At 28.4% G+C, this 26,133-nt stretch overlaps 1 protein-coding gene across 22 annotated transcripts in view; it reads left to right on the forward strand.

Annotated features, from left to right (window-relative positions):
• The window catches only part of Sec31 (COPII coat complex component secretory 31), a 76,097-nt gene that overhangs the window by 7,184 nt on the left and 42,780 nt on the right, over positions 1 to 26,133 (forward strand). For all 22 annotated transcript variants that reach the window (XM_087150718.1, XM_087150701.1, XM_087150704.1 and 19 more), the window contains exons 4-13: positions 3,690 to 3,885; positions 5,166 to 5,261; positions 9,493 to 9,630; positions 9,708 to 9,850; positions 12,511 to 12,622; positions 13,866 to 14,018; positions 16,416 to 16,547; positions 19,033 to 19,266; positions 22,366 to 22,440; positions 22,523 to 22,603. In XM_087150718.1, coding sequence (XP_087006844.1) covers positions 3,690 to 3,885; positions 5,166 to 5,261; positions 9,493 to 9,630; positions 9,708 to 9,850; positions 12,511 to 12,622; positions 13,866 to 14,018; positions 16,416 to 16,547; positions 19,033 to 19,266; positions 22,366 to 22,440; positions 22,523 to 22,603 — 1,360 coding nt within the window. The remainder of the gene's footprint in view (positions 1 to 3,689; positions 3,886 to 5,165; positions 5,262 to 9,492; positions 9,631 to 9,707; positions 9,851 to 12,510; positions 12,623 to 13,865; positions 14,019 to 16,415; positions 16,548 to 19,032; positions 19,267 to 22,365; positions 22,441 to 22,522; positions 22,604 to 26,133) is intronic.

Raw genomic sequence — 26,133 nt, forward strand, 5'->3', positions numbered from 1 at the left:
TAATTACATTTTTTCTAAACACTATGAATGTTTGTCAGTAGGAAGTTATTATATTTTATAGGGGCACATTCCTTCACACATTTTCTTAGTTTTATTTAACGTAGCGATATTTTGACGTATTATTTAGCGATATTTTAAAGTATTTAGTGAATAACATTAAAGTCTACTACTTATAAAGCATTTAACACAGGAACAATTTTTTATTAAAAAACCATCTTACTGTATTTTCACACTTTAATATATATGTCTAAATATAGTTTTTATTAATAATTAGAAGTAAAAAATATTTTTTATAATATTTATAATAGCCCAAATCTAGAATTTTCTTCTAAATGCAATTTGTTATCATAGCAAACCGGACAACATAATGAGGCTAATATCATCATCAGCATCTCAATATATATTATTGGATTGCCACACAGATTGTCTTTATCCAAAAGGATCAATTCTTTATTGATATCCATAGAAATCGATAATTTTGAGGAGCTTGAAGAAATAGATTCATCTGCTTTACACAATTTTGAAGAAATGGTATAATTAACTTTACTCAAATCATCGCTTTTGTTGGCATGTTGATTACCGTAATATTTACGTTTCTTAGATCGAGAAGTACGTCCCTTACCCATCTCAATAAATTTATCAAAATAAATAACAAATTTTTTTGAAAGAAATCAATAAATTTCTTCAAGACAAATCAAAATCAAGATATAAAAAGTACGCTTCAAATGTAAACAAACTATCAGAAAATATGCTAACTTTTCATGTTACCCACAAACAGTAACCACGAAACGTAAAATCTAATTAAAATATAATTCAGATTATTAGCCGAGAGTTTAAGAGCCTTTAAAAATTAAATATCTAAGAAAAATAAACACACAAATAGAAATGGAATCGAAACTATTACCTACTACCGGTTTCATTTTTGTAATTTCCGGTAAGTTAGACAGCTGTCATCTGTTACTAAAATAGCTATAACTAAAGTTCTGCTTGACGTGCATTCAAAAACAAAACAGTTTTGAAAACTAGAAAAATTGAGCATTATTATAAAGCAATAAAATAAAAAAGTGATGTTTTTTGAAAATCCTCGTTTTTAAGGTAGTCGGATACCTTAAACACTATTGCAAATTTATTCTAACAGGCTTTTATTTTTTATGAAATTTTTTTTTCTTAGTGGTACTTTTTTCTGTATGACCTAGTGGAAAATGTTCTCATAATAAAAATAACTTCTAGTGCTAGTACTGTTAAATCCATGTTTTTATTAAATTCAAGTTGAAATTTGACTATGGACAATGATTTTTATGCAATTTTAAGCCCACAATTTTACAATAGCAAAATTATCTTTTTTATGTGGGGAAAAATAAACAAAAATTTACCTGTCATAATTGATTTTTATTTGAAGTGACAATTTTTGAAAATATTTTCTTACATTACAATATTTTTGTGCTGATTTTTTAATATAATTTTTAATTTTCACAAATTATGTCTAAATTTTCACAAAATGGGTACCTCTTAAAAAAAGCCCAGACAGACCACCCCTGCATTAAGTCTACGGGTGACTGCCATAAAATGGATGTTGCTTTTGCATTATTACTCTTGATTGTGCTCCGGTAAAAATCCGGATTTCCGGATTCTTTGCTAAATGTGAGAAATCCAAGGTCCAGAAGTTTTAAGAAATCATTGATTACATTGATGCGTGACAACTCTTGTATATTTTATTTAGAAATATTAGCACTAGAATTTATGCTTGACATATTTTTCATTTGTAAATAATTTTTCTGGTCCAATAATAAATGTGATTAGAGATAAAAGTAAATTTATACATAATTATTTTTTTAAATTATACTACATGTAATTTATTTAGAATTTCATGCTTTGAAAATATCAATCGCTTAGATTTATAAAGACATAAATTTTTTGAAATTAATGTCATTAATGATTTTACTTAAGAAATTTTCAGGATTTTTGAGTTGGGCTCGCAATCACCCCTGCATTATACAGGTCACAAAACAGTTTTGTTGATGTTGAATACAAATATTAATTATTAATTTACAATCAAAATATCTATTTTCAAAATAAAAAGACTATTCAAATGAGACTTAGAATCTTGCTTTAAACAGAAAAAATAATTTAACAATGTTAATTCCTGCTGCCTCAGTGCAATTAAATATGTATTTTGGTGTCGAACGTAAAATATCTAAATATCTAATCTTTGGAATTTTTTTGTAAATGGAAATGTGAAATGTTTCTACACACTATTTTATTATAGTTTACTTTAATTATTATTTATTCCATTTTGTATTACTAGTGTGAATTTTTTTTAAAAAAAAACTGCTCTTATAAGCAATTAACTTTTTAAAAATTTCAAATGACATAGCCTCTCATTTAACAGCCTAAAAATGATAGTATTAAACTAAATATTGTTGTTTCTAAATCTCCAGTTTTTTACCTTGAAAATGATACTTTGATTGCTTAAAAGTATTAGGTTTAAAATTTTAGTCATCTGGTTGACCTTACTGCAATTGGCCATCCCCTCTGCAGAGGATCAAAATTGTGATGGCATGACTTCGAATCCTCCTCAAGGACGTTTCCCTTATCGTCGCCAATAGCGCATTGTGCAGCTCTAGTGCAACGTAAATAAAGTACAGTAGAGCACCGATTATCCGAACGTCCAATTATCCAAACTATGTCCTATGAATACTTTTTAACTTATCAAAAATTTTCTAAATTTAGAAAAACAAATAATACCCACTGCACCTGAAGACCATATTTAATTTAGTTGATTCATTTAAAAAGAATAAGGGATATGGCTGCTCAAAAAAGAGCATTTTCTTTGAAACAAAGGTCTTTTCTGGACTTCCTTTGCAATGGAAAATAAAGAAAAATGTAAAATCAGTAATTGGCAAAAAAATTTTAAAAAGATGAAATATGATTAAAAAAAAAGTTTAAAATGAAAGAAAAGTTTTTTAAAAAGATTAATAAATAAAAATTATTTAAAAATCGAAGAAAACCTTTTAAACAAGTCGGTGCTATTTTAGATATTACTGCCAGTCCTAACCCTGGTCGATGACACAGTATACAACTCGGCGTCGTGTTATGTCACACGTCTTTGCGTTGATGGACTAATCAGCATGACATGGAACTCAAGAGTTATGAAAAGTGTGAAGGGAAGTTAGTGCATAAATAATGGTAATTTAAACTAGATTTAACAGCTTTTCATTATCCGAACCACGTTAGGTCCCGGGCACTTTGGATAATCGGTGTCTTCTTTACTTTAAAAGCTAATTACTATACTTATGGTATTAATTATAAAAATGAAGAAAGTTGATTGAGCTGCTAAAATTATTTGTGGCCATCTTCTTACAAGAAAGAAAAAAATTCAAAGCAGGGTTTCAAATTATACTAGTCTTTTGATCTGGGATGACGAAAATTGACTCGGACCGTTGTAAAACAATTATTAACAGCAATCAATATGAAGGAATGATATTCTATTTGAGATTTTTTTTTGGTTTGCTGTTCTCATCACAAAATTTTTTTAAATTTAAATTAGCCTTAGACTAGTAATATCTTCTAGTGGCTGGTCCCTCAGACCAGTCACTAAATTTTCTCAATTTCTACCCCTGCTTTTAATGAAACCTGCATTTTATTTATTTTAAATTGAGTTACCTTTCTCTGATGTTTAATTCTTGTAGTTTCCATAAAGTGGTTTGGGGCTGTGAAGGCATGAAGACATCAGAATTGAGCAGTGGTGTGATTGTAGGTGGTGCTGATGATGGCAATATTATGATTTATGATGCAGCCAAATTGATTCTGGGTGAATCAGCTCTCATTCACCACAATACAAAACACACTGGACCGGTTCATTCTCTTGATTTTAATAAATTTCAAGTAGGAATCAATTCCTTTATCTATATTTAGAAAGCCTATTAATTTTATTTTTTTACTAGTTGTAAAGTATTGGATAATATAAGGTGAATTTTTTTTATTTTTTTTTATCCCTTTCAATTTCTAGTATTAGGTCACACTCTCCCTCTATCTTGTTCAAATTTTCAATCGTTCATAAAATGCTTTTTAATCATCCACTCAAGTTCAAATAAAAATTTTTTTAAGTTGTTGTGGATGACATTTGATGTTAATACAGTTTTTTTCAAATATTAATTAATTTTATTTTTATATGAGAGAAAAAAATGTAATTATTTAATAAAAAGTAACTAAAATAAAATTTTTCTTTGTTGACCTAAGTAGGAATTGACATTAATTTCTTTTACTTGTTTTATAATGTTATCTCTGCCACCTTGGGTGTTTCTTTGGCATATTTGGCACTTTATAGCATTATAGATATGTCACTGCATTAATTTTCTTTTATTATGAAATCATTTGTGTTTTTCTTTTAAATGCATTATTTAAATTTTCATTCAAAAATTGCTATGGAATATTTAATTTATTGGGATAATAATATTTTGTATAAAATATCTTCCTGTTTTTTTTTTTTTTTTTTTTTTCTTCTTTTAAGATTTGAAAATTAGCTTGCATATCATTAAATTGGCTTGCATTTTTTTATTTTTTACTGGATGCATATGCTAACTACTGCTTAAGTATTTACTATTCCTGTGTTCAATATTTCTTAATGCTATTGATACATTTACGACTTGATTTAAGATCAACCAATGTATAGATTTTAAAATGTTTAACAAGCTGTTTTTTAATATACTTATTAAAAAAAACACTCATTTTAGTTTATTGCATGAAAAAAATTGTTCAATAAAAATTTCCATTCGTAATACTTTTTTAGTCAATTGGGTACTGAGAAGACCTATGAGTTGGGTACCTATGACGTAGCGTCAGTATTTGTGGAATATAATTCTTTCTTAGATTTATTATTTGTTCATGTATTTTATTGTAACATGTGATATATTTTTGTTTTCTGTACCTGGCAACTTCGATGCATAATTAGTTTATGTTCTACATGGCTCCTGCCTGTCTTTTTGTTAAGTACGAAATATAGGGGGAGGGGGAATTTAACTCTGTGTGAAAGAATATAGAATGTATCACTTAAGAGAAGTGATACTCGGCGGGTTAACTTGAAATTTGCAAAACATTCTTGTTGTATTAAGTTAATTAATTTTGCTTAACTGTTCTTCTCAAATGTACCATTTTATTTTTACTAGGACTGCCTATTAGCATCTGGTGCTACCGAATCAGAAGTGTATATATGGGATTTGAATAATCCTGCTGCACCTGTAACACTTGGAGCAAAATCTCAGGTATTTTTGTAAAAATTTCATGCCTTTCTCTAGGGCACCCAAATTTTCTCGGTTATGTATTTCTAAATGATCAACCTCAGTGTGATGAAAACCCAAACTTTTTTAATAAAGTATGTGAAGGCAATTGGGAACTATAAAAGACTATTCTGAAAATATTCAATAAGAAGAATGAAGTTTTTTTTAAAATAGTTTTACCATTAATAATCTTAAATTAGGTTTTATGTTCAAAAATTAAATTTGCACTTTTAGAACTGTATCTAGTCCTTTGACTAGATACAGCTCAAAATTATAACTATAGTTATGATTTTGTTTTTTCTGTTCATACATTAACTGAAAATAATAAAATAAGGCTAATTATTTTTCTTTCAAATGAAAACTAATAAGAACTGCTATAAAAGTAGAAAAAACTTATTCAATATGTTAAAAGAAAGATTATATATTACTTCTGAAAACAATTTCCATTCTTTTTTTATCGGCATTTTATTAGGTGTTTTTATAAATATTGTAAGATTATAATTTCACTTTAACTGTGTACCTTCTTTACGGTTTCAAAAATTCTTCTTTTCTAATTGATTCATATAGATAAAAAAGTTTCCTATTAATCAACCTCTAAATCCAATTGTTTTTTAAAAATACCAGGGTGCATAACGTTTTTAAAAGGTGCTTGTGGGGAGTGAGTTGTTATCGACAATGTTAACCTTCATCTATGAAAAGGTACCCCACCATAGAATCGAGTGTCTTATATACTAGTGTATTGGAATTATATTTTTGTAGTGGTAGAAACACTACATACTTATAAGTGCTTATTTTCGATTTTAAAAATCCCTTAAAGGTGCTTTTTTCATGGGATGTTTTTAAAAAGTGCTTAGTTTTTCCTTTTCGAAAATGAGATTTTTTTTCTTTACCATGTAGATTTTCACTTCATATTATGCAAAAGTGCGGTTTTCACATTGTCCTATTTAATGCTGTTACAATTCATGCAACCGCAATGCTTTTCGGGGTACTGTCGGTCTGTAGTGTATGAAAGCGTTAATCATATCACATGCTTAATAAAATACTTGCGGATACGCATGTGCATCTACTGTGCGGAGTTCAGTGAGATTCTAGCACTCTCACATGTAACTCTGCTGCATTTTGCAACATATTCTCAATATCAGGCTTCATTTTACACCCTCAGAAATCGAACTGAAAAATCTCTCCATCTTTTTATGTTGGCTGATATAATCAGGAAAAGAGTTCTTTGTCAGAAACTAGTTATTTTATCATGATCATATGAAGTGCTTGAAAATTATTTTGCATTTTGTTAATGTATATAGTGCTTAAAAATATTTTTTTAGTGCTTAAAAAGTACTTAAAAGGTGCTTATTTTTTGTTTAAAGATCTGGCTACGCACCCTGAATTACTCTTGTATGCTTAACAGCACTGTTTTTAATAAATGAATTATAAAATTGGATCCTAATCGAGAGAAATGAGGATCAAGAAGAAGAAAAAAGAATCCATTGCTTCTAATTTGGTTCAATGCTGTTAGATCTTCTCTCTAATAGTGTTTTCAAAAACTTTTACATCATTTTTTTTTTCTTCTTTTGGAATTGTTCCCAACTATGCATGAAAATCGATAAATGTAGGCTCTGTGTTTTCGTTCTATTACATACAAGCAAAGTTGCATGACTTTTTTATCGTTGTCAAAACGTACCTACTAGGAAAAACAATCGCATGCAATACTGTCACCCGATAGAATCTTATAAAAGTTATCACAATTAAATTATTCATGCTCATTGTAATTTATATTCTATAACTGTATGTAGTTATGTTTTCAAAATCGCAAACTTCTTAACACCTATTTTTTTTTTAATGTCACAAAATAAATATAATTAATACAATATAAATTTTTGACATTACAAAACAGTGACTCACTTTTGGCTCTATTAAATACCCGGTCGGTATAATGATTTAAATTACTTAATCTTGAAAAATAAATTTAAGTAAAAAATATATTTTTTATTTTGGATCATTTATAAGCTTATTCTTCAGGCTGAGATTTGTATTAAAGTCTGATTTTATTCATGTTGAAGGTTTTTATACAGAGCATGCATATTTAATTATAGAATTTATTAAACTGTAATGAAATCACCAAAACTTGTTAATGGCCTTGCATTGGTGTCAAATATCATTGTTCAAAAAGAGAAACCAAGTTAAGTGATTTAGGGCAAGAACAGAATAAAAAATAACAAATTTTAAGAACAGAAAAACGAGATTTTTCATTCTTTTTTTTTATAGAAAAATATTTTTTTCTTTCTTAAAGTATAAAATCATAATTTTTTTACAAGACTATTGAGTGTGTTAAAGTAACCTTAAGTCTGGATTTTATTTTTTATACAATTATATTGAAGGACAATTCACTTTTTGTTTTCTAATGATGAAGAAGTTAAATTGAGATTATTTGTTATAATTTTATTCAAGCTATTGTCATAAGCTTTTTATATTTATATTTTCTCTACCCTGACAAATTAAAAGGCACTTAATTCCAACTTTTTTTAAAAATGTTTTTGTTTTGTTTTCTAATTGTTCGAAAAAATAAAATTATGACATCAAAAAGATTTAAATCTTATACACTGAGTTCTATTGAAATTTATAGTGGCTCTGATCCCTATTTAAAGCCAAACAAATAAATTTTCTTTTTTATTTCCTGCAAAATCTGTTCTTTGGTGGTAAGGCTTTAGATGTTAGGTCACTTAAGTCCAATTTTCACAAAAAAAAAATTTTTACTTTAGCATTTAACGATTTGCATTGATTTTTTAAAATTTTTATTACAAACTTATGCTTAGCCTCTTTTTAAATTTTATAAATTTCTGCCTTTTGAATTTTTGCAAACTTACGTCTCTGTTGTGTATTAAAATTTCATAGCTGCCGCCAACTCTGCTGGATTTTCCAGTAGACTACTGGATTTTATCTGTTCCTCCCGGTCTACTGGTTTAATAAAAATTCTCCTGTTTTTTGTAAATTTTAGAAAATTCTCTAAAATTGTGTTCATTGTTTTTAAAAGAATCCTTATTGAAATAGAATGTTTGCATAGATTCTTGCTTGCTTGAATATTTAAATAAGTGTTACTGATTTATAGAAATCAGTTTAAAGCTTCTTTTTGTTTTTGTTCTAAAATGTTAAGTTTATTTTTATTCAGAACTCCCTTTATTTAAATTAATTAAATAAACTTTTTTACCTGTCTTTGAGGAATTATGCCTATTACTTTTCTTAATTATGAGTAAACATAATAAATAACATTTCAAGTTTATTTAATGTCAATCATAACTGGAAAATATTAACATTTTTCTGCTATAAAATTCCATGCGCATATAATATTTAATACATTGTGCGGCAGTTATCATGAAATTTATATTATTTCGTAAAATCTACTGGATTTTTTTCTGTCCATGTTCTGTGAAATTTAATGTCTTGAGTGAAAAACTAGCATGAATTGATATTAATTTCAATGACCTTTATGCATGGTAATTTTGTCTTCTAAGCAAAGTCTTTTCTCAGAATTCCTTTACAGATCAAATTTTACTGTGCTTACTCTATAACTTTTGTTCCTATTGCTACTGCATAGCTGCCAATTCTACTGGATTTTCCAGTAGACTACTGGATTTTGCTAGTTTCTCTTGGTCTACTGGTTTAACTTAAATTCTCCTGGTTTTTGTATATTTTAGAAAATTCCCTAAAATTGAATAAATTACCTAAAAAAATCCCTATTGAAGTAGAATTTTTGTGCAGATTATTGTTTGCTTGCTAGAATATTTAAATAAGTATTACTAATAACATAATGAAGCGAACCTGATTTATAGAAATCAGTTCAAAACTTTTTTTTTTTCTAAAATGTTCAGTTTATTTTTATTCAGAACTCTTTTTAAGTTAATTAAAAAAAAATCTTTTAATTATCTTTGAGGAATTAAATGCCTATTAATAATTGAAATTGTGAGTAAACATGATACATAACATTTCAAGTATGTTTAATGTCAATCATAACTGGAAAATATTAAAATTTTTTTATTTTGACGACTATAAAAATCCCTAGAAATGTATAATATTTAGTACATGTGTAAAATAATTAGTACATTATGCACCAATTATTATAACATTCTGTTATTTTTAAAATCTACTGAAGTTGTTCCTATTCATGTTGGCAGCTATGCTACTGTCAAGCTAAAAAAAATAACAAAACATTCTTATCTCTTAGCCCCCTGAAGATGTTACGTGTGTCTCTTGGAATTGTCAAGTGCAGCACATCTTGGCATCTACCTTTCCTGCTCGCTGTATAGTTTGGGATTTGAGAAAAAATGAACCCATCATAAAAGTTTCAGACTCATCATCAAGGGTAAAAAACATTATGATCAATAAAGATTATTGCTTAAGAGATTATTTTATTTAATGATTGTTATTTAATGATTGTAGCTGAGGTGTAAAGTTGTTGCGTGGCATCCTGAAGTTGCAACTCAACTCTGTCTTGCTTCTGAAGATGATCACAGTCCTGTTATTCAGCTCTGGGATCTAAGATTTGCTACATCTCCCCTCAAGACTTTAGAACATCATCAAAGGTATTCTTTCTGAAGTTCATTTCTAAAATGGTGAAGATCTGTAGAACATTTATAAAGTTCATTTCTAAAAAGGTGCAAAATCTAAAAAAAAAATTTTAGATTACTTTTTTAGATTTTCACCATCTTAGAAATTTCATCATTTAGATTAATTATTCACGTTCACAATGATTCTATAGTTATAAAAAAATATTAATCATAAGATGTACGTGGGCTGCATTTTCAACAAAAGAAAGTGCCAATCGGGTGGCGACTGCCAATTTTTTAATGGCGTTCTAGTCGCTTTGTGCCCAGTGGACATCATTAAATTTGCCCTGTAATTTATAAATGTATAAATTTTTTTGGGGGGCTTACTACAATTATAACTTAATATATTTAGAAGTATAATCAATATATCAGTAGTAATTAAATAGTTGGTGTTAACCACTTGAAAATAAATGCATCCAACTTTCCTCCTGCAATCACCTTGTATCATCTATATATAAAACCCCAATGTGTATCTTATCTTACTAAATATAAAAATCTAATGATGATGTCACAGTTTTCCATTGTTGTAATACGTTTTTATTGGCGGGAAAATCATATGGTAGGATCCAGTTTTCCATCATTAAATTTCATTTGGTTTGGTTGTCATCAGCATAAAATTGATAAACATTTTTGATTTTGTTTGATTTCTAAATAAAGAGTTTGGGAGGATTGTTTTCAGTATCATTATTATTAGAATAATGTAATTCTCTGTTGGATGTTAAGATAGTTTTTTAAATTGATGTCTGATATTATGAACCATTTTAGAATTATAATTTTTTTGGTGCAAATTACACTAATGTACTATTATGAATTACGATTTAAGAGATCCCTTAAATAATTTAGAATTTAACTTTCAGCTTCATGCACAAAGTCATGAATGCCAAAATAATAATTGAAATATACATCTGTTCAGTTGGTAAACAAAAATATTAAATGACAGTTGTGAACGCACCAAATTTGTTATTTAAATATAGTTTTAATTTTAAATGTTATTTCAAGAAATGATTAGTTAAAAAAATGATTTATGTTCACTTATAGTATCCATAAGGGAAATATTTGGACATAGGAAGTCAAGTGGAATCACAACTGTTCTTTTTAGTACATATATTTTTAGTTGAATAATTTCAACTGATTATGCCAAGAACCAGCAATTAGTAGCAAACAGTGGGATTAGCCCCCTAGTGTATGTATATTTGGTTTAAAAAAACCAGATTAAATTTCTTTTTCCCAATGGCAGCAAATAACTGAAATATCAAAGAGTGTGTGGGCATAAGCTGGAGCACTTAATGTACCTATTCACAAATTTTGGAATGAAAAGTTAACGGAAAACTGATATAATCTAATTATAAATTGTGCAGTAATGAAGAAAGCAAACAATTCATATAAAGATACCTAATTCTGAAAGAAGTACCAGATATAAGCAAGGAAAATGAATTAATAAACCTTCTTAAGTTAGCAGCTATGTTTTTGTTTTCACTTAGCTTATCAATTTAGAGCTGTTCTGTTAACATGAAGGAAAACTGAACTACATAACAAGTGTGTTTGAGTTTTAATGATGCTTGTAAAGTACTAACACAGGGTTGCCACTCCTCAGGGAGAACAGGGGAAACCTGGAAAATACAGGGAATTTAAAAATCACCTAAAATAACAGGGAAAATGCAGGGAATTTTGATTTTTTATTTACAAACTGGGAAAATACAGGGAATTTTGTTTCTTACTCTCGTCTTTCAAAAAATGGTGAATCTATGGGATATTTCAGCTATACTAAACTATTTCATTTACTATAGCAATATTTAAGTATGTTCAACTGTTTTTCCAGCAATTAAAACTAATAAATATAGTTAGCCCAATATAGCTCACACAAGAGCACAGTAATTGTTGTTTCATCTTAATATATTGTGTATAATATGTACAGGGAATTTTTGTTCCAGATTTCAGTGGCAACCCTGTAACAAATGTTTAATTTATATATTTTGTTTTGCAGGATCAATAATAATTTAGAGCTATATTTGTTTTTAATAATGCTTTATAATTTCTGCATTTCTTTTCTTTATTATACAGAATAAAGGAGGTGTTATGTAAGAATAAAGAGTGCTGCATCACCAAATACTAAAATTTATAATTTTGTAAGCATATTGTTTGTATGTGCTGTGTGGATTATTATTTAAATTAAATGTAACAACAGGGTTGCCACACCACAGGGGATTTAAAAATCACCTAAAGTAACTGGGAAAAATGCATGGAATTTTGAGTTTTTCCTTGGAAACTGGGAAAATTTTGTTTCTTATTTTTGTCTTTTAAAAAATGGAATCCACTCAGAGCTCTCAAATGGTAACCACTCATTTGCTGTAGCATTATTTGTTTTAAGTATGATCAGCTGTCAGTTTTTCAACAATTATAACTAGAATACTTAGCCTAATACAGCTCATACAGTGATTGCTGTGTTTCCTCTTAATATATATTGTGTATAATATGTAAAGGGAAAACACAAGGAATTTTATTTTTTTTACAACTTTGAGTGGCAACCCTGGCATTGATTAAAATATGGAAGTGAAGTGAGAAAGCAATTCCAGGAGTCAAATAAATGAAAGGAAATGAACCTTTTGAGTGAAATAATCATAATAAATTTTATTTAGGGGTATATTGTCCATAGCTTGGTGCCAGCAAGATCCAGATCTCTTATTATCCTGTGGGAAAGATAACAGAATTCTGTGTTGGAATCCAAATTCAAGTTCCGAAAATGGAGAGGTTAGAACTCTTTTGATGATCTCTTTCGAGATTTAATGCTTTTTATACTTGTTTATAAATTTGAAAAAAGATGAAAAGATTTATTAATCAAATAATTCCATGATCACCATTGTAACTATAGACTTTAAAAGCATATCACTCATTTTAAAAAAGAATCAAGCGATTCTAATATTGTTTCTTAAAATAACTATTAATTATTAATATATATATATGCCCAGCTTTTTCATATCATCTGTTCAGGTCTAGAAAACTAGTAGCAAGGCATGAGATTTTTTCTCAGAATTCCACATATCTGAAGACCATTGATTTGCAGACTTACACGAATCAGAACTTCTAATCCGACAAAATTTTCACTGCAATTTAAAATTTGGAGTCAGAATTAAGTTCTATAATCTATAATTGAAATTTTGAAACCTTGGCTGAATCGCGTTAACGAGATATTTTCAATCACGGGACTCTTCCGCAATTATCATTTTGGTTTGTCATATTTTCATAGTTTTTAATATTTGAGACTACACTGGAATCCTCTAATATCGAGATTCATGTTCACTCAATTTTAATATCGAACATCGATTTTTTTATTTACCTCATTTAAAAGTTATTCATTGTGAATTGTATTTATGTGATTTAAAAATCGTACATCGCGATTCATGTTTAAGCGAGTTTAAAATCCAACATCACTATTCCCATTTACTGGATTTAAAAAATCATGTGTGTCACAATTTGTATTTACGTGATTCAAAAATCCAATAATGCAATTAGTATTTTCACGATATTAAAATCTAATTTTGTGATTCATGTTCGTGCGATTTTTAATCCAATGTCTCGATTCTTGTAAAAACTAAGTTTTTTCTTAAATTAGTTACTATAAAAGTCTGGTATTCTTTATTGATAAGTAATTTAATTATCGAAAAATTCTATTAACTATAAATAGTATATAAATTGTTATCGTATCGATTTTTTACACATAAAATTGTGGGGAGTGAGTTGCTTTCGACAATGTCAACCTTTCTCTATGAAAAGGTACCCCACCATTGAATCGAGTTAACATGTCTTATATACTAGTGAATTGGAATTATATTTTTGTAGTGGTAGATACACTACAAAAATTTCCAGGGTTTTTCAGTTTGTGTCACAATCACCTAGCTATTTAAAAATATTGTGTCACAATATTTTTAAATAGCTGGAGTTATCATCAGAAATTGAAACTAAATGAATATCTCATCAATGTGTATTTTCAAAGGTTCTGTGTGAGTTGCCAACTGGAAGCCAATGGAGTTTTGATGTTGCATGGTGTACAAGAAATCCAGCTGTTATAGCAAATTCTTCTTGTGACGGACACGTTAGTGTATACTCTCTGATGGGTGGACAGCAGCAAACACAATGCAGCTCTAAGGTTCTTCTATTTAAAATAATTTCATTTGTGCATGTGGTTGCATTTTATTACTGTACTAAATAAAAATCTCCAGAAAAAGGATCTCAAACAGTGTGGGGAATACTAACATGAATTAAACTAATATGAGCCATCGAATAATGAAATGAAACTAAATTGCCAAAATAAACTTTTTATTAAAAACTTTAAAATAAAAACAGACCTAGCACATGCTGGAGCTTCCAAAATAGCTGGGAAAAGGAACTGTGCGCCCTGAAGCTCGCTTCAAAGATAAAGTAAACACGCTGTGCGAAATCGCTAATCCAACTGACAAGCAGGCAAGAGTTTCAGAGCGCATGCACTACGAATAACAAATAAGAAAAGATTTGTTCTTACAAGTTATTGTTAGATTATTCATCTACGGCTGAGCAAACAGAAAAAAAAAACTTTGTAAAGAGTGATGGAAAAAAAAAATTCACTTATCTTTTTGTTATTAAAGCCTGTATTTTGATAATCTTATGCAATCCATAAAATGATCTTTTAAAAAACAATAAATGTTGTTAAAGAATGTCAGTGAAATAGAAAAAAACTCCTCTTTCAATTAAACATTTGATACGGTATTACTTTCTTAAATTTACACAACTGTATTAAAACTATTATGTGTCAATTTAAGGTAGTCAGTAAGCTTGAAATAGGACATAGTTTTGCTTTTTACCCTTTTCCTCATATAATCAAAAAAGAATGTTATACTACCTGGAATAAATTATTCATTTAAAAGCTTCTACTGTTTTATTAATATACTGCATAATATGAAACTTATGACAAAAAAAGAGTCTAATGACACAAATTTTGCACCTGGTGGCAAAAAAGGACCCTTCTTTTTTTCTAACTAATGGTTGGTCTCAACATTCATTTTTTACGTAGCCAGTTTTTCACAAGCCTGCTGTAATTGTGTTAAAATAATTTTAAACAAAATTGAGGCAATTAAAGTATGAATTGAATATTTAATGGGGAAAAATTTAATAGTTAAATTTTGTTGCTTGAGATATTGAGTTACAATATAAGAAGCAAAAATATTAGAAAATATCAGGTAAAAAGTTACCTAATAAAAGTTATATACAGGGTATCCGCGCAAGTGGAAAGTCATGAATTTTGGTATTGAACAAAATTTGTCATGAAATCTCATGATTTTAACAATTTTTTTAAGAAAATCATGGAAAGTCATGGATTTAGGTTGCTGAGAAATCTACTTTTAAAATGGAATCTAAAAATTCCCCCCCCCCCTTTCATGATGTTCTGAATATCTGAATTTGTAATAAAATCCCCACTCAGTCATATTTTATTAAAATATAAAATGTTTTTATCATGTTCTTTAAAAAATATCGTATTCTTTCAAAAAATTAAAGAAAAAGCATTTCTAGAGCGAATTATCTTTTAAATTTCTGTGATTTCAGAATTTTTGTTATTATTTTTATTTTATCAATTTAAAATTTTAGCTGAAGGCAAGCCAGTCATTGGCGAATTTTTTTTAATTCTGAAATGAGAACAGAAAAATCAGGAGTATTTCTTTCCTTTCAAGAAAAGTATCTTTAGAAGTGTAATTCTGCAGGGAAGAAAAATTATTCGCTTTTGTTTTTTTCCAGCTATTTTATTGCTTCAACTCTTTCTTTACTCTGTTTTTTTTTTTAATTTAAAATCTTTAAATATGAAGATGCAAAGCATAACAGTTCTGGCTATATCTATCATTTCATTTTATGTTATTATAATGCGTTTTTTAATTTCTTGTTACGTTTTTGTCGGAAAAAATAGTAACTTCGTTAAGTTATGAAAAATTCTAGGAATTAGTCATGAAAAGTCATGAATTTAAAAATCTAAAATGTAGCAGATACCCTTACCCTGTAAATATAAAAAGTGTTGCAAAATGGAAGAAATATCCAGAGACGCCAAAAATGTAATATCTCAAAACTGTTAAAATAAATTCTATAAATGCCAGGAATTACTTATTTTTTTTATAGAAAAGTTAACTATTTATAAACAATGTCTGTTTTAAATAAACATAAAATGTATGGAATAGTTGTTAGCTGAATCTGCATGGCGACCGGTATTTCTTTGATGCTTCATCAATATTTTCTTTAGCTGATGTCAATACTAATTTTTATAATGCTTTAAAATCAGAAAATTATTCTTAACTAATAATTCTGGTTACAAATTTAATTCACGTGAACTAATAAAGTTGAAAGCATTTGTTATTACTTTTTTTCTGATTAAAACCATACTTTATATTGACTTCTTAATTTGTTAAGTATTTTAAAGTAAAATTTGTCATTAACTTTTTCAATAGTGTAATTACATGACTTTATTGTTTTACCAAATTTTTTTTCTTGAAATAAAAAGAAAAAAAACTTATGTTCCTTTTTACAGATTGCTGAATCATTTCCTGGGGCTGAAAAATTGATTCAACCTCCAAATGTTGAATCCATTCACAGGCATATTTCGGTCTCTTTACAGAAGCCCCCAAAATGGGTCAGAAAGCCAGTTGGAGCATCATTTGGGGTGAGTTTTTTACTTTTATAATAAAATATTGACTGCTTTAGGGGAGAGTAGCTTTTGACCATGTCAACCGACAACTATGAAACGGTACCCCCACCATAGAATCGAGTTAACATGTCTTGTATACTAGTGAACTTCAATTATATTTTTGTAGTGGTGGAAACACTACAGTACTCCCCCACCAGAATTATTTTATTTGTGATAGAATTCGATGACTGGATACCACTCGTTGATTCATTGCTATTTTGTGAGAAACCAGGAGAGCTGTATGAAGATAACCGTACTTTTTGCTCTTCGTGAGAGCTGTATTAAGATCACGGTCATTGTCGCTCCTGTGTTGCCGTTAGCAGTCGAGTGTATGCAAGCCGACGTTGTGCGTGATCGAGAGGAGACTGAGTAGCAACAGTGTGAGGAGGTGGATGACGTTGCAGTCACAAGTAGCAAGTCAACTGTTCAATGTGGATTATCCAACGTTACTGTCGATTCATATCGAAGTGGGCGTTTCTGCCGAGGTAGGCGTGTTCACATCACGTCCGAAGGTCACCAATTTGGGAGTGGAGTTATCGACAATGTCGGCCTTAATCTATCAAAAGGTACCCCGAAATAGAGTCGAGTTACATGTCTTATATACTAGTGAATTGGAATTGTATTTTTGTAGTGGTAGATATGCTGCATACACATTTATTTTTTTGCTTTATTCTACAGAGCCCAAAATGTAGTCTTTCTTTTTCATTTTTTTTTTTTTTTTTTTTTTTTTTTTTTGGATTTTATGGTGTTAGTACAGTTATTCAATTGGATTAGTTTTATTTTCTTTTTCAAATAACTTTTGATGTTTTTATGGTTGACTTTTAACATTTTTTAAAAAATGTTTTATTGTTTTTAAATTGATTTTCCTCAATACATATTGTATAGTGATGTAAAAAATAGTAATTGGATTGAATGCTGAATATTTTCTACCTATAAATAAATTAGCTTAATCACTATTGAAAAATAATCAAAACTTAGCTATATTATTGGTATGGGGTAAAGGAGGGAAAAACTTGTGAAGTTGAAAACAGACAAAAATCCTCCTAATTCTTAAACCAAAACTTTAATGCTAAAATTGATATATTTTCCAGAAAGAAAGCGCCCATGAAACATTAAAGGAAATTGTTTATCAGAAACACTTTTAAAAATGCCATGATATCATAAAAAAGATTATGCACAGAAATGAAACTGAAAAAATAAATTTTAATTTTTGAAAGAAATTTTTAAATCTGAACATGTCAGTTTTCCAATTACTATATTTTTAAGAAAATGATATAAGTCTAATAGAATCCCTCTTAACCGTGTCATGATAAAAACAAAAGTTATTTGAGAAAGAAAAGGAACAAAAATTGTTCTTAATTTTTAAATTACGAATTGGATACTAAAAATCTAAATAACTTACACATTGCCATATATATATATATTTTTTTTTGAGTGACGATGAAAGAAAAATGTTTCTTAGAAACACTCGTTGAAAAATACTGTATCATAAAAACACTAATAAAAAGTGGACCACCTTTGAATTTGAACATGCAATAACAATAGTTTACTTATTTAAGTAAGATTATTTGTGTATCAAGCAGGGTTTGGTGATTTAAATCAGCTTGATTTAAATCAAATGATTTTTTTAAAAAAAAATCATTGATTTAAATCAAGCTGATTTTTTTTAATATTATATCTTGATTTAAAAATTTAAATAACAGTGTTTTAAATTATTGATGCTTTTATTATTTTCTTTTCTTAGTTTTAAAATTTATTTGAAATAAATTGCTGCATTCATTAATTTTAGTTAATGAAATTACTTTCTTTCTTGGTGTTTCTTAAATTCCAGCACATTTAAAATTACATTTTTAAAAATCTTTTGATTCTTGAGATTGAAAGTACAGATTAATGTAAACATGTAATGCTGTCTTAATACAGACTTGCATAGCTGTAGAAAGTAATTAATAAACATATGAATTTTTTTCACAAAAAAATACAAGTAATATTAATTAAATTTCTACTTTTTGATTGAAAAAGCACGGAATTAAAATCTACATTATATTTTATTGGTGGAAAGTGTATATTTGTAAAGCTTGATGTTATCTTAAGAAGAAATTACACTTATGTCAAAAATAGGGTTTAAATTCTTTAATTCATGTAGTCTTTAAATTTCAATCTTGCATTTGTTTCAAAATGGTTGCTATGCATTCAAAGATATGTGTAATAATTAAAAATTGTTTTAGGTATAATATAGTTTTAATATTAATTTTGATTAAGCATTCATGAAGTTTTTTTAATCATAAATCAAAGTTCTTACAGTGCATTTGAATAAAAATAAAAATAAATCCGATTTAAATAAAAAAAATCTGATTTAAATCAAAAAAATATCACAAACCCTGGTATTAAGTAAGGTTAATTTACTTATTAAATAGCTGTGAAAAATATTTCTCCATAAATGTAGCACTTTTTCTCCCCTCAGTTTGGTGGTAAACTCGTGTCTTTCTCCACTGAGGTGACCAGTAATACTCAGACTCAAGATCTACCATCCAGAAGGATAGTACAAATATGTCAAGTTGTTACAGAGCCAGAACTTTTAAAAAATTCTGAGAAATTAGAATCCTCTCTCGCTAATGGAAATCTCGTCGAGTTTTGTCAAAGCAAGGTGGAAGGAAGTCGAAACGAGCAGGAGAAACTTGTCTGGAATTTCTTGCAGGTAATTTCATTATCCTTTAAATTTTAGTTTTCAGTATGATTATATAAGCTTATGTTTTTTCTGTGTGCGTTCCTATTTTTGTCATGGTCTTCAAACTTTAGAAGCATCTGAGCTACTGTACCATTTTTGAGTCCTGTGGGTTGCCAACCAAAAGAACTTTCCACTTTTTATAAAAATCTTTCATTTGGTAAACTTATATTTGTAGTAAATATGAAGCAGAAGGCAGAGTGTTTTTGAAATGTGTATTTTTGTTTTTTAAAAGTCCTTAAAGCTGCTTTTTTTTCAGTAGATGTTAGTAAGAGATTTTTTTTTTCTTTGTTGTTATGATTTACGAGGAAATCTTGATATTCAACAATGTTCTGTTCTATATCATCACCGTTCATTTTACCTCAATTTGTTTCTCAGGGATGAGATTTTTCCGCTTTTTAGCGGATTTCCGCTTTTCTCACTTTTTATCTCTTAAATTTCAGCTTTTTTTTTAATCAAAAATTCAGATTTTCTAAAAATTTCATTTTTTTTTATAAGTATTCCGCTTTTTCAGAAAATTCACCGATTTTCAAAGAAAAACAGAAAATTCAAACTACAGAGCTACCAATCCTTTCTCATTTTTACTTATTTTAGCTATTTTCTCCCCTTTTACTCTCAGCAGATAAGATTTTCAGAATTTTTTACCCACCCTCCAGATAGATTCGATTTTTGTAGTTCAAACGACACTGCTTCTGACAAGCCTTTTAGAGGTCCCAAGCTTGGAATCTGCTAATATCTCGATTCTTATTCACACGATTTTAATATCAAACATAGCTTTTCATATTTACGTGTTGCGATTCTTATTCACACGATTTGAATATTGTACCTTGTGATTCTTATTTACTAGATTTAAAAATCCGATATTGTGATTCGTATTTACGACTTTTTAAAAACCAATGTAGTGATTCGTATTCACGCAAGTTTAAAATTCAATGTCTTGATTTGCTCATGCGGTTTATAATATCAAACATTGATTTTCATATTTATACGTGATTTTAAAATAAGGCATTGGGATTCGCATTCACGCATTCTAAAAATTATGCATCATAATTCTTATTTATGCAATCAAAAATTATGCATCATGATTCGTATTTACGCGATCTAAAAATTATGAATCGTGATTTGTATTTACGCGTTTTAAAAATTCTATAACCCAGTTTGCATTTTCTCATTTTCAAAATCGTATATCTAGTTTAATATTCATGTGATTTCAAAATCAATAATTGTTATTCATATTCACGCAACTTTAAGATCAACTATCGCGATTCTTGTATGAAGTAAATTTTTTTTTAATTAGTTACTGTAAAGGTGACTGTTTTTCTAACAAGGATTATTAATATATATAAGTGTTACAACATCAGAGAAACCGGAAGGGAATATATTCAAAACTTACATTCTGTACTTGCAAAGAATAAAAAATAGGATTTGTCACAAGATGTTTGAAGATGGACTAACGACTAAATATAGCAAACATAAAAGATATAGCAAACAAAAGCAATCACTTAAAAAGGGATTTAATAATTTTTTTTTTTTTGGAAGAGTTAATTAACTCATCATCGAAATTTTATTTATAATTGCTGTTATTTATGCTATAAAATGCAGTAATCTTATCAAATAAAAAACAATTATCTAAACAGTTGCTGATTGTCATGGAATTTTTCAAACTAAAATAGCAATTTTTGTATGTTAAGGAGTTACTATATATTTCTACTTCACTGTTATTGATATGTTTCAAAGGGCTCTAGTTAGATTGGACTATAATATGAACATGAAGATTCGGTCCATTGTTGAAGTTTTTTTTTTTCCAATATAATTTAAAAAGTAATATTACAGATACATTTGCTATAAATCACATAACAGTATTTATTAAAAGAAATGAAATATTAATGTATATTCTTAGTAGTTTTAATTTGCTAAACCAGGTAGTTTTTCAAGTAATAATTGTCTCTTATGTGAACTGAAGGAAAAATATAATTTCCAGCTTTATTTTTTCAATTGGTAATTTTTATTTTTATTAAATGTTAAGTATCAATGTAATCATTTATATAATAATAGATTAGTACACAATTGTATGTCTACACATTATTTATTACCTTAAACTGTCTGGAATTTATTATTAAAGGGCTGTGCTTGCGTAAAATTTACTATCGTGGAAATTCAGCTTTTTTGCCTTTTGGCTAATCTCATCCCTGGTTTCTGCATTGCCTTCATTTGTATCGTACGAATGAGCCATCATTCTTTATCATTACTTTCATTATGTGAATTAAATTTTGTGCTAAAAAAATCTTTTTCTATATGTATTTTGAAATAATTATAAAATAGATGAACTCTGAACATAATTTTTTACTTTTCTAATGATTCCGCAAGATCTTTGAAACCGTGGGTCACTAGGATGCAGGACTTTTGAATTTCTGGATCCTTTTTTAATCGATGCAGCACCCTATTTAAAATACCATAGATGATTGTGCTCTGGAAAAAATCTGGATTTCCGGATTTTTCACTAATTATGTTCCGGAAGTTTCCTTAAATCCAGGCTCCAGAAGTTTCAAGAAATCATCCATCCCATTTATGCATAAAAATTCTTGAATATTTTATTTAAAAACATTAGAACTGGGATTTATACTTGGCATCTCTTTCATTTGTAATTATTTCTTCTGGTGGAATAATAAATGTGATGATAGATAAAAGTAAACTTATACATAATTATTCATTTAAATTATGCTTCATATAATTTATTTAGAATTTCATGCTTTGAAAATATCGATAATTGAAATTTGGAAAGACATTAATTTTTTGAGATGCATCATTAATAAGTGTCCTGTTTTTTAATGAAGACTCCCATATTTTATGACTATCTCTCGTTTACCTGCATTTTCTCAAATTTCTCTGGTCTTTACCTATAGTAATCTGGCAATAACTTGGTTTGTTTAAATTGCATTTTTAACGATTGCCGTTATATCATAAATGTATTTCTGTTATTGTAAGTTGGAAACCCCTTTGCTAGACAGTCCCAAGGATTATTTTACTGTGTGTAATTTGTGATATTACCTAATAATTGTTTCCTTGATGTAGGCAACATTCAATAGCACACCAAGGGCTCAGATGCTGTCACTGCTTGGTTATAGTTACGAGAAAGTGGGCTCTGAGGTAATATATATTTTAATTTAGTCATATTAATAAGTCTATGTATTTGCATTATGTTTGAATCAGTTTGTGTCTTGTCTTATAGATAAATTCGATTTTAAAAAGCAAAGGAGCTCTGTCATTGGATAATGTGGATCTAAATGAACAGCTTTCTAACTTGAGTACTGTAAGTAGAAAAAAAATTATTTCTACATATGTAAAATCTCACTCTTGTATTTGTAAAATATTACTGCCTTTAAATTACCAGCACTTAAATTAATAAATATACAGGATGTTTATAAAGTCGACCCATTTTGATGTTTAATAACTCATAAAATAATAAAGATTGATTAAAGTTAAAAACATAAATGGTTAGATAGACTCAAAAAGTTTCATGACCCTTGTCAATGAACTTCCACGTGTGCCCCCTTAATCGCATGGAGAATATTAAGTCGATAGTCAATTTCACGCCAGGTAGCGGCAAGCAGGGGGCACACGTGGAAGTTCATTGACAAGGGTCATGAAACTTTTTGAGTCTATCTAACCATTTATGTTATTAACTTTAATCTATCTTTATTATTTTATGAGTTATTAAACATCAAAATAAGTCCGGGACTTTATAAACACTCTGTATATTTTTTTATTACAAACTCTGCTGGGTTTTTAGCTTATTGCATATTATTAGCTAAGTTCAGTGGGGGAAAGAACTACTTTTTTTGCAGTAAACCACAACTATTTGTTTACAAAATGTAGTCACTATATAGCTAAAAATTCATGCGGAAATGTATGGCTCTAATTTCCGAAAAAACGGTGGAAAAGTAATTTGGATTGATGATGAAATCGATGCAAAATTGTATCAAAAGGTGATTATTTAAATGTGCCATTTAAAACTTGCATATCGTAATAACATCATCAACAAAAAAGTGGAATTGTTAAAATCACGTGGAAAAACATTGCAATACTTGCAACAACAACAAAAAATTTACGATGAAATCAGCATGATCAAATTGTGTCAAAAAGTAATTATTTGCATGTGTTATTTAAAGCTGATATGTTGTAAAAAAATTCGAAATTTTTAAAACTTCTTGAAAATGTAAAACTGCCGTCAAATGTTTCGAAAACAGCTCTGATTTAGGATATCAGCATGAACAAAGCGTGTCAAAAAGTGATAATTTAATTGCGAAATTTGAAACTGGTGTTTCATAACGATCTCTAAGTAAAAAATTTGGGATTTTCAAAATCACATGAAAAGGCATAGCAATAACTGTCTTTTTAAAAATTTTATAAATGCCTTTTTTAAATTTAGTTCTGTCATGAAATCTGCGTAAATTATGTACATCAAAAAGTACGCGATTAAAATATGTATAAATTATCTGCACAATTTAAAACTCAGAAGTTTTAATATCGTATTAAATGTATCGTAATTTTGAAAACCATGCAGAAATTTGTAGTTAATAACTGGTAGAAAAGGATTGAAAAATCATTTGACTCTATGGTATCTGCAAAAATAAAGCGAGACAAAGAGTGATTGCTCAAAATTGAAATTTCCGTATCATAATATTGTATTAAAAGCATTTGGCTTTTTAAAAACCATATGCAATTCAGAAACAAATATAGCGGAAAAGGTTATAGAGAACCATAGATTTACAATAGAATCTATATAAATTGAGCTCATTAAAAAGTGATGACCCTAATATGCAATTTAAAATTTTTGAGGCATTTTTTATTTTTCAAAATTAAATTTGTGTTTCTGTCTTTGAAAGTTTCTGGGGGCCATGCATCAGCAGTTGACAAGCCGCATGTTCAGCTCCCCTAGTTTACTCGGTCCTAACCAGGGTGGGTTTTTGCCGTCAAAAACTGGTTTTTGATATGGCAGTGGTAAAAACCGTGTTTTTACCGGTAAAAACCGTCAAAAACCTACTGTTTTCTTTAATTTATGGCATATAGGGGACAATATATTATTTTCACATAATTGCCTTTATAAATGAATGTTGTAAATGATTGATATTGCAACTATATTGATTGATTACAATATTGATTTTGCAACTATATACATCAGGGTGCGTAGCGTTTGTAAAAAGTACTTAAAGGTGCTTTTTTGGGGATTTCGTTTTTAAAAGCTTTTAAAGGTACTTTTTTCAGCTGGCGTTTTTAAAAAGTGCTTTTTTTCCGAATAATTTTTTTCCCCTTCAGTGATATCTGGTGAATCCCATGCATTTCACGAAAAATGGGGAGTTTGCTATGTAATCATTCACGCGGACTTCATGTCGTACCCACATTATGACTTGCGCATATGCGCACACTTGAAACCGAAACCCGAGTGCTCCAATTCGGATAGAGAATATCAGATCCTTATGTAATGTTTTTCTTTTAATTTTGTTCTTGTTTATTTTATTTTACTTCTAACGCTTTTTTTGACGTAGGGGGTAAGGGTTCTGAGTTCAGGGTCAAGTTGAATTCACTCGGTGATGTGGGAAAGTACTGATTGTTTCAATTTACGCCCGTTTCTTTTTGGATTTTTTTTAATGCTAAAACTGTTTATAAAGAGTTTTTGTTTTTCAATAATATCATTGATTGAATATGAATTTTTTGAGTGCTTGAAAATTTTTGTAAAGTGCTTGAAAAGTTTTTAAAAAGTGCTTATTTTTGATTCAAAGATTTGGCTACGCACCCTGATACATGTATTCTTATAGAAGGATATACATTCATACAGAAATATTGTAATATACTTATTGAAAATAGTGATACTTACTTTTATCATTATAGCTTGATTTGCAAAGGATTCAAAATTTTGCACTTCTTAATTGTTAGAAATAAACAAACAAAAAAGCTTGGAACTATTAATAAATTCAAGAACTGAAAAGAGGAATTTAAAATTTGGCTTTTCTTAAATATTAGAAATAAGCTAAACAAAACTTTCTAAATTTGTAACTACTGACAAACTCTAAGTCAAGAATTATTGCTATTTTGTCAAGTTAAAAACTTTTATTCAGTTGAAAAAGCACATTAAACAAAACTTAATTACAAACAAAATTATATGTTCAGTAGTCGGGGTCACTGTGAGTGTGTGTGTATAAAATATCTTTTAACAACTTTTTTTCTAATTTTATTGTCCAAAAATGAATTAATTTTAAATTATAGGCAGTTAAAATACAGTTTTACCAAAATTAATACAGTGCCCGCCGTTTATTAAAATCACTTTTGTTTTATACTCTTTAAGCGGCTGATTTTATTAAGAGGCGTTTCAAAATTTGAAGAAAAAAAATCAAATTTTTACGATATTTCTACACTTTAAAAGCTGAAATAATGACAACATTAATGCTTTATTTTTACTAATTTAATGATTTTAATAAAGTAAAACCCTACTTAAGATTAAATTTACAAAATTTTTGCAAAAAAACGATCAATGGTTGCTTTAGTTGCAGTATTTAAAATTAACTTTTCAACATCATTTGAGAGTTTATAGAAGTTTTTATAGTTTTATAATATGGAATATGCAAACAGACAGTTTTTGGAAATCTATTCATGTTCTCTGTTAAGATAGATAACAAAAGAAACTTCTCTCCCTTCTATGGTTCATTCAATAAAAAGTAAGATAAGAATTTGACCCCCTGTTTAGTAAAATAGGTTTCTCGAAACTTCATTCAAGTCAAGAAATTGACATTGACTTCTATGGACTCGCTGCTTACCACCCACATTTTTCCTTAACTCTTACAC

This window comes from Parasteatoda tepidariorum, chromosome 9 (assembly GCF_982258835.1).
Source record: "Parasteatoda tepidariorum strain Cologne lab strain chromosome 9, Ptep-v5.0, whole genome shotgun sequence".
NCBI classification, from domain to species: Eukaryota; Metazoa; Arthropoda; class Arachnida; order Araneae; family Theridiidae; genus Parasteatoda; species Parasteatoda tepidariorum.